The sequence below is a fragment of the Wasmannia auropunctata genome, unplaced genomic scaffold (genome assembly GCF_000956235.1).
Source record: "Wasmannia auropunctata unplaced genomic scaffold, wasmannia.A_1.0 LD334309.1, whole genome shotgun sequence".
Lineage (NCBI taxonomy): Eukaryota > Metazoa > Arthropoda > Insecta > Hymenoptera > Formicidae > Wasmannia > Wasmannia auropunctata.
Window position 1 is genome coordinate 321227 of NW_012028581.1, and position 11528 is coordinate 332754.

The 11528-nt window shown below is 38.5% G+C and overlaps 5 protein-coding genes across 5 annotated transcripts in view; 2 read left to right on the plus strand and 3 right to left on the minus strand.

Annotated features, from left to right (window-relative positions):
* The window catches only part of LOC105458802, a 1813-nt gene extending 298 nt beyond the window's left edge, over positions 1-1515 (minus strand). Inside the window, exons 1-2 of the mRNA XM_011704352.1 lie at positions 1421-1515; positions 12-1310 (exon numbers count right to left, since the gene is read on the minus strand). Coding sequence (XP_011702654.1) covers positions 12-1310; positions 1421-1438 — 1317 coding nt within the window. The 5' untranslated portion in view covers positions 1439-1515. The remainder of the gene's footprint in view (positions 1-11; positions 1311-1420) is intronic.
* Positions 1-6144, minus strand: part of LOC105458797 — a 9585-nt gene extending 3441 nt beyond the window's left edge. Inside the window, exon 1 of the mRNA XM_011704346.1 lies at positions 6086-6144. The gene's annotated coding sequence lies outside the window, so the exon portion shown is untranslated. The remainder of the gene's footprint in view (positions 1-6085) is intronic.
* LOC105458803 lies at positions 4003-6896 on the plus strand. The gene is made up of 5 exons (XM_011704353.1): positions 4003-4774; positions 4977-5303; positions 5413-5674; positions 5774-6252; positions 6367-6896. The coding sequence occupies exons 1-5, from the start codon at positions 4003-4005 to the stop codon at positions 6720-6722; spliced, it is 2196 nt and encodes a 731-aa protein (XP_011702655.1). The 3' UTR covers positions 6723-6896.
* LOC105458795 (thyrotropin-releasing hormone receptor-like) lies at positions 6831-9883 on the plus strand. The gene is made up of 4 exons (XM_011704345.1): positions 6831-8677; positions 8763-8874; positions 8975-9159; positions 9302-9883. Exons 1-4 carry the CDS (start codon positions 8085-8087, stop codon positions 9771-9773), a joined length of 1362 nt encoding a protein of 453 aa, XP_011702647.1. The 5' UTR covers positions 6831-8084; the 3' UTR covers positions 9774-9883.
* Positions 9884-10091: 208 nt separating this feature from the next.
* Positions 10092-11316, minus strand: LOC105458799 (Bardet-Biedl syndrome 4 protein homolog). The gene is made up of 3 exons (XM_011704349.1): positions 11127-11316; positions 10688-10881; positions 10092-10590 (listed from the first exon to the last, which is right to left on the minus strand). The coding sequence occupies exons 1-3, from the start codon at positions 11257-11259 to the stop codon at positions 10468-10470; spliced, it is 450 nt and encodes a 149-aa protein (XP_011702651.1). The 5' UTR covers positions 11260-11316; the 3' UTR covers positions 10092-10467.
* Positions 11317-11528: the final 212 nt, after the last annotated feature.

Genomic DNA, 11528 nt, shown 5'->3' on the forward strand with positions numbered 1-11528 from the left:
GCGAGGAACACCAGGGTGCAAGAAAGTAAACCGATTGTAAGCCCGACGAAAGTGAGAGAATAATGCTCCATGGTCAATTTAATCTTTCTTTCACTCTTGTCCATCTTTCGCTTCTGCTCGGCCACGTAATACGGATAAGCCATGCGCTCGTACCACAGACGAACGAGACCAGCTTCCTGCATTCGTAGCAGTAATTCGTTGATTCTCTCTCGATACGGCGAGTGGAGCCTCATTACGTAGGACAACAAGTAAGTGGTCGGACATTCCTCGACTATGTGGAGCAGTTCGTTGCCGTCTACATCATAGTAGCTGGACATATCATTCAATTTGACTGACGCGTAACGACTGATGGCAATCGTTCTCCTGCCGAAGGCCACGACGTCGTAGGTAGACTCTTCAGAAACAAACACTTTGGTCTTACTCCGCAATTTGTTATCCAGAGTGGTATTCTCCGTGAACGTGTTCTCCTTCAAGTTGTAGTACTTGGTAATGATGGTGAGATTCGAGGAAGCGACATCCTCCAAAGTATTGAGCTCGGGATAATGAAAGGGATCGCTCAAGCTGGACATGAGGCAACTTTGATAGAGACCGGTGACAATGAGTCCGAAGAAAAGCGTGCCGATCAGCAGGGCTCTTTGAGCGGTCGTGCTACCGCCCGCGCCGGCCGCGCCGTCCTCCCTCAATGGGTAACACGAGGTTTCGATAAGATCGAAGCACGACGAAACGTAAGGATGCACTCTCGGCGGCGGTAGATCCGCGGCGGATCGCCGTGAAAGAACGTATTCTTCCGTCGTTCTCGCTAAGGGAAGGAGAACGGCCTTTTGCCGACGAAACGACATGCTGTAGTATTTGATGAGGAACCACAAAACGGACACGAGAATATTGTACACCGCGAGAGCAACCCACAGATTAGACGCGAATGACATTATTGGCATGTACGATTTCGGCACAAAATCGGCCGTGGGCGCGATCAAGCACAGCTTGTCTTCGTAAATGCTAGCTGTGAATTCATATTTTCGATATTCATCCTTATATCGTCGAATAAAGAAACTGGTGATGATTATCTCCGACTCACCATACTCGATGTATTGAAGAGCACGATGAAACGGATCTCCGTAATCTCCGTCGGTGGAGTTGACGATATGAAACACGTTGATACGAAACTGAGCTCCCATCGCTCGCTCCAACAACGACATCACGTTCGCGTCCAGTCTACTGAATCTGGAACTCTTGGTGCCTTCGTCGTGTGTAATCTCCATCATCAGAGACGGGAACACGACCACGCGTATAGGATACCCGTTCAAGTTGTCCTGCAAGTTGGCATAGAGTTCAACATTATCTTCCTGGTCCGCTATTAAGCAGACCTTACGTACAACGCCGTATTCGTCTCGCCGATTCTTTTCGAAAGGCAGATATTTACTGAGACATCGAAAGTCATCTTCTATCGAAATAATGGCAATCCTATAGACGCCGTAGATTTTCCAAACTGTCTGAAAAATCTCCCGCGGCGAAGTCGTGTTCGGAGTAGTGACAATTACTAGATATTGATTGATTGCCTTCCAAATATGGCTATGCTCGTGCACGAAAGAATTCAAAATATTTATACCATCGACGACGAAAATCCATGTAAGATCAACACGACTCTGCCACGTATACTTCCATGAGAAGTCGTTTGTCGTGATTTTGTAGGTAACGATAGATTCACTCGCTACGTACTTGGATAAAAGATCTACGAAACTAGATCGACCATCGGAAGAAACGAGAGAAACTATCGATGGATTATAGAATTTTTGCTTGCCTCGAACGTAATTCAAAATAATTCTCAAGTTTTCACTTTCCCTCGATCTTGACATGTAATTTTTTACGGTGATCTTGTATGTTTTATCTGCTGTAGTTTTCGCCGCTGTTAACGTTGACAACGACATCAATAAATAAATCGATATTGTCGGTGACATTATATGGCTGATGAAAGTCGTTTTTCAAAAGTCTCAAAATATATTGATGCGAACACGGTTGCACAGGATACACAATGCTTCGCAATGGTAAACGTTAGAAAGTAAGGCGCGAGTTTTATAAAGATACAGGTCGGCATACATAGTTAAAAAGCAGTACACACACACACACACACAAGCTTCAGTAGATGGAAATCGTGGACATGATCAAGAATTAATCGCGACACGAGAGCATCACGTTAATGTCACTTCAAGTAGTATTTTATTGCATTTTGACTCGTACATACGTATATACGTATATACCATGTACATCTACTAATGTACATACGTCGTGATTAGTATTCGATGTTTCGTGATCGCGTGCGAAATTGAGGGAAGGACGTATGTCGAAAAGAATTCGCTGCGATAGCGACCCAAAAAAGAACATTAAAGTGAAATTTATCATCATCACGAGAAATGATCGATAATGCTGAGAATTGACTGAGAATTCTTTCTAGGAAGAGCTCAAAATTTACCTACATCGCCTCTTTTTTTCTTCTACAGTCTCGTTCATTAAAAGCACGAATTTTTTGTCAAGAATCATTATATCGGGAAAAATCGATGTGAGTGATGAAATAGATTAAACATTCAAATATTTATCCTTTTTGTGTCCTAGCGAGAATTCTATTATTGGGATTCAGGATTCGACAGCGAATGTACATTTGCTTCTCTCCTTTGCAAAATATTAAAATAATATTATTACTATTGACTATTGCCGGATCAGTATATGATCCGGATGTGAGTTTAGACGTTGTCATGAAACAATTTAAAGCAAAAGAAATTTGTTATATATTGCTGATGAAAAATGAAGCAACGAAGAATAAGCAAAGAATAACCAGTACACGCGATTACGTCACATTTGCGCGCAACTCGCTTAGCATTTATCCCCTACTATAGAAACGTCGTCCTTCTATACCTTTTCTCGAGCTTGTTTACTTGGGACTAAATTGAACAAACGTTTACTTCCCTTCGCAAACGTCAAGTTTCCGCGACATGTCATTAAGTTAAAAGCTTAGTTATACGACGCAATGATTCTCACGAGCGCGTGCAAATCACCAATGCTATATAATTTCCATTGCGAACGAAAACGTTGTGTTTCCTATTCCATTTTTCCTATATAATTCCTCTTATTATTTCAAGGGAATAAAATCGCGGACTAAAAATGAAAAGAAATATAGGCAAATCATTATACTAATACAACTATTATACATAGGTATATAATACTATGTAACATTATACATATGCAATGAAAAATGTTTACATACGAATAAAAACAAAGTTTTACTTACATTTCTCATCATTATCTCATGCGCATCATATAAAACGTGTCTTTTTATACATATATATTAGTATAATGACTGCACTTTCACTTTCTTTAGCTTGGCAACGCCTAATTCTTCCTGCAATCGATTCTGTTGGAATAAGTTTGCACAAATAATATTTCAAATTGCGCGGGAATAATGCATATCACAAGCGTCTAACTAAGGATCTATTAAGAGTTTCTTGAAACGTTGGAAAAATCGATGAAATAATAAATAATAAGCCTGCGACAGGCAAGCACGCAGGCTTTATTTTTCTTGAACCTTATCCCCAATCTAAAGAGCGTAATGTATTCATGTCCCTTACAAGCATACAAGTTAAACCCTCGAGCGAACACGATCGAAGATAGACGCGTCCATGGTGATGTGTGTGACACGATAATCGAGGGAGAAACGGGAAAAAGAGTCAATAAGAGTAACGATAAGGATGAGTAATGTATACGATTTGACTGTATATAACTAACAGAAATATTTGTATGAGGAAAAACTTGAAGTGATCCGTCGTCAGTGTTAAATCGTACAAATATAAGGAAAGGGGGTGTCGCGCGCGTGCCGCGTTTCTTAAACGCGCGGTTTATTCGCAAAAACATGGTAAGTCGACATATCCTTAATTATTCCTTAATTATTACGATAAAAGCGAAATTCTCTCTTGTCACTTATAAATTTAATTGACTCTTAATTATCTGCAGCAGATGATTCGTGAATTTACTCTCGTGGCGGTATTCGCTCTTCTGCATACTGCAGTCACATCAAACGACGATTGCATAACGCGATGGCATAACGCTATAGAATTTTGGAGTAATGTCGTTTGCTCGATGGAAGATATGAAAAACGTGAATTTTCACGGTGTCCTCGAGAGTAATAGTAATAGTAGGAGCTCTATTTTCCTCGAGCAATATTTCCAGGCTTTCGTGCATGATATCGCGCGTAAATGTGAGACAACGATTGCGTCGAGGATTTATACGCTTCGCGACTCGGAAAATCTTGCATCTTTCGTGAGTAACAATAACAAAGTGGCTCATCACGGAACCGTGAAACGGGCATCGCTCTGGAAGATTACATCCGGCGCACTTCCTTCTCGAGTAATACAGCTATCGAGTAATGTAGCTGCAGGAAGGATTCGAAGGATACGAAGCGACAAAACCTTTAGTAGAAACACGTGGAACGTGCACGTAATTCTCGCGAAAGACATACACTCCTTCGATCAAATTTCGAAGAATGGTGTGACATTCGAGTGGAATTCGCACGATCGATTTATCGTGCTGATCGCTCGCTTCCCAGAGGAACATGGATTATCAAACGTGGATGAATCAAATTCAAGAATCGACGGTATCTTGAAGACGTTGTGGTCCGAACGTAAAGTGCAAAAGATTTTTGTCTCCGAGGCGATCCTCATAAACAACACCGTTCGAATTAATCAAATTGTTCGCACTTACAATCCATTTGCCAAAGTCAACGATTCCGGTTCGTTCTCTTTCTAAAAGATTTCTAAAAGATTTCTCTTTCTATAGCGTAAGACTAAAAACTATATCGACTATATAAATGATTGGTGAAATGATTTGATACAAAATCTGCATTCTATCCTGCATCCGTACTTTCTATATACGTACAATGTAACAGAAAGATGATAATAATAAATATTTAGCACATCTGCTTGATTTTGCAGTGTGGGGTCAAGTCGAAATTGTAAATGTAAAGACAGCGGAAGAAGCGTCAAACGTGCTGTCGTATTTAACATATCGCCGCACGAAAAATATGAATGGATATGAATTAAAAGTGGGCTATTTTAAGCAAGGCCAAACAATCGCAAAACCGATAACAGTTCAATCATCGAGTACACATTACGATTATGCCGATGTCTTTAAAGGATTTGATGAGATAATGCTAAATACAATAGCTCGAGACATGAATTTTCAAGTGGAACATATACATCCGACGGATAATAAATCGTATGGCCATCAATTGTCTAATGGGACATATGTCGGTGCTATAGGTATATACTTACATAACGATATTTGAAACTATTCGCGACATAAAGTTCTTGTTGTTTTTGTTTCCGTCTTTTTTCCGAATATCCGATAATACACAGCCAGCTTATACAGGCGACGTAGTGCACGGTAGAACGGACATCTGCTTCGTATCTTTCTTCGTAAAGAAATACACAACAAGTCTTAAGGAAGACGTAGACTTTAGCACATACGTGGACTTTGACAGACTATGCGTGGCTGTCCCTAAAGCAACCAAGATACCCAAAGGGATTCGAATATATCACTTCTTTCCGCTCTCCATTTGGATCTGTTCGATGCTAACGCACGTTTTCACATATCTAATATGGTATTTTCTGCAAGTCTTTACTCCAGGAAGGTACAGTACTCGTATCTATAGCGATCAATGTTAGCGATATGCGAATTATTTCACTGTCTGAATGAATGAATGAATGAATGAAAGATAACATTCTTTCAGGACGGGAAAGAGAAGTTTCCGAGCAACAATCTATCGATCATTTTTACTGAACGCTGGTTGCCCTCAAAAATTGCCAAACACGAACGCAGAAAGGATATTACTGTCAGGCATTCTTCTTGCTAACGTCACTTTAGTTGGAATCTTTAGCGGTATTCTGTACAACAGTTTCGCACGCGACATGTATTATCCAGATATTGACACTCTTCGCGATCTCGACGCTTCAGGATTACCGATATCTTTGGCTTCTGCTAGCCTGGCCGATCTTTTCGATGATGATGATGATGATGATGACAATGTTGATTCGATACTCACGCAAAACTTGCGAAAGAAGATGCAATTCGGTATAAATGCCATAACCAACACGGCTCGTCATCGTAACGTCTCAGCATTCGCCAGGGAACGTTATTTCCCAATTATCAGCGAGGAATTGATCGATGCGGACGGTGGGCCGTTGCTTCATCTTGTTGAGGAATGCCCTGGTACGAAAAATATAGTACTTACGTTAATACTCGTATTAAGGAATAATTCTTATTATTATTATACGCAGGTATGTATAATAAGTAATTAATATTATATGTGTATATGTATCCTAGGTAAATTCTACTTGTCGTATTTGCTGCCCAAGAATTCGATTTTCAATGAAAAGATAAACGCATTAATCAGTCAACTGAATCAGGCCGGTTTACCATCGTTATGGAACCAACACATCGTTCATGCCTTCATCGTTCAAAAAAGATTATTGGCTAAGGAAAGATTAGTTCGAAACGAAAAAAAAATGGACGACTTCGTGCCGTTTAATTTATCCGATATGCAATCATCCTTCTATATGCTACTGATAGGATTATCAATAGCCACGATAGTATTTTTTCACGAGAAGGGTTGGCTGAAAGTTATTCCGCCATTATTGTACACTGAAAAACCAAACGTAGACTGTAAATCTACACGATAATTATATCGAATACAGCGTCCTTGTTTTCAACCTTTTGCACCTTTGTCAGGATTTTTTTTTTTTTTTCTAAAGTCAGAGTTGCTGGCAATACGCACACGCACACGCACACAAGCAAACGGAACTGATTTATATATCTCCGCAGACAGAGTTATAAATGAGAAGTTATAAATGAAAGATTTTTCTCTTAATTTTTTTTTTTTTGCGCTTCCACTTTTTTCCGTCATTATTCTCAACGTTCCAATTCCTTCGAATTAGATCAATCGACTTATTTAATCAATCTATTTATTGTAGCAAACTGTTAGCAACAAATTTAGAGTAGCAACCTCCTGATTCAAACAGTTTCATCTTCATTTGAAAGAAAAAAACGAAATAAAAATTGACGTTACCGTTAATATTTTTATACTTGTAACAATTATTGAGAGAAAATTAAGATATAAATGAAAATGTATAAATCGAATGCAATCTACAAGTAATAGATTGTAAAAAAGAAATCAGCAAAGTATCACGAAAGGAAGAAAAAAAAGTACATATATCCTAACTTAACATTATAGTTATCCTTAATCATATTAATACTTGATAACGAGTGACTCGAGCGGAAGGAGCACACTTGTTTCGAATATACACGTGCGAATACGCACGCACACATCATTGCAGACGTGTTCTGCGCGCAGACTCTTTTAGAAGAGGAAAACGTCGAGAAGGAGTGAAGGATATACAGTTCGCGAATTTTCGCCGCAGTAGCACGGATATATCCAGCTGACAGTGAGTCTACTGGTGGTGTGTACTCTATTACGGTAACCTGTTGCCGAAGTAAATCCTGGAAGTTGGATGCTAGTACCACGCAATGCCGCGATACAAATTATTCAATCAACACTACATGTGTAAATGTGCGCTGGTGTGCATGTATACAGGACAATCTGAGTAATTTGCGTTCTACGAAAATACGTTATGCGAAATATACACACATATTCTCGGCCGAGACAGACGTACGTGTGGTATCGTTACCCAAATTCTGATATGCAAAAGTTGATGAATGCAAATCGCAATCGTTATTTTTGATGGTAAAACACAATTATAAACGCGAATTAGAGACGTTACTCGTGATACATGTGAAATTATAATACGTTGATGGATCGACAATAATACTACACGTCGCAGCAACATATCAAAGATAAATGCGAGTGTACTTCTTTTTTTTTTTGTACTCGCTGTGAAAATATATAAATATTGTAGAATATCGCGACGCAGGATCGTTGTGCCCAAGGAGGAGAGAGCGCTTGTTCGCAAACAAATCGCGGTACCGAATGTACTGAAATATATTCCCGAGATTTGTACTGAGATCCGACTGAGATTCCGAAAAAGATGTCGATTATGCATCATTTGCAGAATTACACAGACATTTTCCATAGGCTGAATATAACCGATGAGGACATTGACTATGTTAACAGTCTCGGTATTGACAGTTGGGCCGACGGTCGTAGCGAAAACAGATTTGGGAGTCGTGCAGGTGTCGCCGACCAAGACCAAGTCTCCATTCGAGATAGGAGCGATCGTACAGATAGTGAAACGATACAGCTGACATCCTCGTGTTACTGCGACAGTGTGATTCGCGATCTAGCGACGCAATATAAAAATTATCACGGTTACGCTTCTCTTGTCGTATGTTCTTTCGGCACGTTCACTAATATGCTAAATATCATCGTACTTACGAGGCAAGATACAAAGACGGCGCCCATAAATCGCATTCTTACGGGGCTAGCTACGGCCGATGTGTTGGTGATGTTGGAATATATTCCTTTTGCAATTTACAAGTATCTAGTACTACCAGAATCCAGAATATTTCCGTACGGATGGGCCGTATTCGTACTATTCCATATGCATTTCACGCAGCTTTTTCATACAATCAGTATCGCCCTTACGCTCACTTTAGCCGTTTGGAGGTACATTGCTATCAGGTATATAAGTTTGCTGATGCTTTTTGGCTGTAATGGAATGCAAAAAGATTTTCAAGTTATTTGTTATTTTTTCTGTATGTGCCAGATTCCCGCAGTATAGTCATACTTGGTGTACCGGGAGGCGTTGTACGATCGCTCTTTCCTGCAGTTTTCTCGCTCCATTTCTCACGTGCGCTCCGAGCTACCTCGTATTTGGAGTAAGTAGAGTAGTATATATTCACTCTTGATTCACGTAATCTCCGTCCTCTTCGTCCAGAGCGCCGCGTTTACGATAAAAATTAAAATTTATTGCGCCAGATAAAGGCGCAAACTGTTGACGAGAATGGTATCACGGAAGTATTGTATCACGTAGATACCAATTATTCGATCGATAAAGGCTTTCTGTATCAATTAAATTTTTGGACACTCGGCGTAGTCGTTAAGCTTCTACCATGCGTCCTTCTCACCGTCATCATCTGTTGGTTAATAAAAGTCCTTTACAGGTAAAATGAAATAAAATAAGAAATAGAAAACGATTTATTTTCACTTATCTGTCGTACGTACATACGTTACTCGTTCGCATTACTCGTAATATCTGTAGTATTTCTACTATTGCAATATTCGCCAATTTCGCTCTTCATTTAGGACGAAAGATAGGAAACAGATTTTGAAGAGCTACAGTTATTCTGCTACTATTACCGTCAAGCCAACCTCATCGTCGGGAATCTCGGATCTCGAGAATTGCAGTGGTCTTGCATTTGACAATAAAAGGGATGGATATCCGCGGAGAACGAATAAATCTGACAAACAAACAGATAGAACAACGAGGATGCTTGTAGTGGTACTGTTGCTGTTCCTGATAACGGAGATTCCTCAAGGCATCCTAGGTTTGCTTTCCGCAGCTCTGGGCGATTGTTTCTTTCGTAATTGTTACCACAAATTCGGAGAGCTAATGGATATTTTAGCGCTATTAAATGGCAGCATTAACTTTATCTTATATTGCTCTATGTCACGACAATTTCGTATGATCTTTGGGCAGTTGTTCAAACCCAGAATTATGAACAACTGGCCAGTGACAAATCAGCATCAAACCGATGTACAAAGCACGTATGTTTAACAAAAGTTTGCAAAAGTTTGCAATTTTTCTGAAATGTAATTCTCGAAATATTCTTGTTTCGTAGAGTATTCAAACGTAGAATTTACAATTTATATATAAATATATATATATATATATATATATATATATATATATACCTATTATGCAAAATATCTACAATATATACATTATAAACGAAATGGTATTATGGCGCATAAAAAATAAAATGATCTTGTATCTATCCTATTCTCGCATTAAAGAGAAAAGACTTTAAACAAAAGTCGAGATATGTTGCAATATTATGGGATCATTGATAATAATGTCAATAGAATTGAAATATGTTTATGCGTAAACGCACACATAACACGCACAATTTTTTAATTCAATAATCTCTATATACATAAGATATGTTTCTTTTCACACGCGTGCAATCAGCTTTTTTGTATTTGATTTTGTAATTTCAATCCATTATATTAAATTCTAGATGTTTTGAAGACAAATAATAAATAAAATCTAGATCTTTTTGAAACAAATAATAAATAAATGTAACATATGTTAATTTCGTATCTTACTTGTGTAAAAACTCTCTCTCTCTCTCTCGTTCTCTCTCTAATAAAAATGTGTAATACTTCCACAGATTATTTCCTTTTTTATTCCTTTCCCTAAATCTCTGCGAATAACACGAATAATTATTGCGCAACGAATGACATGATTTTTAAACTTCATCAGCGCTTAATTGTCGTTTTTCATACTCGTCCGTTAGCATTTCTTGACTGGTGTTTGATTCCGTTTTCTCGCGTTGTAATCTTTTTGATAACTTCTTTGCCATTTGCGATATCTATATGTCGTGATATATGAATGTATAATTACAGTGTGTATATAATTAATATATTTTACACGCTCGAGAAATAACGTATGATTTTTTCTTAAATTACCTGCGCATCAACCTCAACGACTGCCATCATATCGTTGAGCGCTGTTAAAATTTCAGTGGCATTAGCTTGTTTGTCGCGAGCATCGAGTACCACAGCATAATTAATCAATATTAACGGATCCTGAGGAGCTAATGCGTGTGCTTTTGTCAATGATCTTTCAGCACCTTCCAGATCATCCAAACGTTTTAGAGCCACTGAGACAAAAATATACAGACGTTCTTTTTTACCATGATAAATACACACATGTGAAAGGAACTTTTTCAAACAAAATATATTCTATTGACAATAAAAAAACTCCGGCGTAAAGTCTTTTTGTCTTATTCTACTTTCGCTAATCGCTAAATTAGATATGTACTCTTATACACATATATGTATGTATGGCAACTCTTTATACAAAGTTACAAACTCACTAAAGACTTAAATTTATTTTTTTACTCACAACCCAATAACAGATATGGCATTGGATTTTTTGGTTCAGCGCTGACTGCAGCACATAGATAAATCGCAGCTGATGCAGGCTGTCCAGTGGTGAGAAAAACGATCCCTAGATTACACGATGGGACGCAGGACATCGGGCTCAAATAATGTGCTCGTTTCAACGAGCTGATAGCCTGTGAAATATTGCAAAGAATATTTTGATTTTGCATACAGTCTTTGGCATAATCTTCTCGATAATAATCCAAATGGTTTCCTTTCTTATTGCATCGTTTCAAGTAGAGCGCGATTCACGTAGCAATGCGGATTCAATTTAAGAATTTAAAAAAATCATCATATTAAATTATATTATATTATATTAAAATACCGCATCGTACGGAAGTACGAAATGCTGTTTTTGATCTAT

What these genes read in the sequence shown, in the direction of transcription:
- LOC105458803 (XM_011704353.1), top strand. Translation starts at nt 4,003, where the DNA reads ATGATTCGTGAATTTACTCTCGTGGCGGTATTCGCTCTTCTGCATACT. An exon ending in GACATATGTCGGTGCTATAG is followed by an intron (nt 5,304 to 5,412) that starts GTATATACTTAC and finishes CAGCTTATACAG; the next exon opens with GCGACGTAGTGCACGGTAGA. An exon ending in CAAGTCTTTACTCCAGGAAG is followed by an intron (nt 5,675 to 5,773) that starts GTACAGTACTCG and finishes ACATTCTTTCAG; the next exon opens with GACGGGAAAGAGAAGTTTCC.
- LOC105458795 (XM_011704345.1), top strand. Translation starts at nt 8,085, where the DNA reads ATGTCGATTATGCATCATTTGCAGAATTACACAGACATTTTCCATAGG. An exon ending in TGGAGGTACATTGCTATCAG is followed by an intron (nt 8,678 to 8,762) that starts GTATATAAGTTT and finishes TGTATGTGCCAG; the next exon opens with ATTCCCGCAGTATAGTCATA. An exon ending in CGAGCTACCTCGTATTTGGA is followed by an intron (nt 8,875 to 8,974) that starts GTAAGTAGAGTA and finishes TTATTGCGCCAG; the next exon opens with ATAAAGGCGCAAACTGTTGA.
- LOC105458799 (XM_011704349.1), bottom strand. Translation starts at nt 11,259, where the DNA reads ATGTCCTGCGTCCCATCGTGTAATCTAGGGATCGTTTTTCTCACCACT. An exon ending in GCCATATCTGTTATTGGGTT is followed by an intron (nt 10,882 to 11,126) that starts GTGAGTAAAAAA and finishes TTTTTGTCTCAG; the next exon opens with TGGCTCTAAAACGTTTGGAT. An exon ending in TCGTTGAGGTTGATGCGCAG is followed by an intron (nt 10,591 to 10,687) that starts GTAATTTAAGAA and finishes CACGACATATAG; the next exon opens with ATATCGCAAATGGCAAAGAA.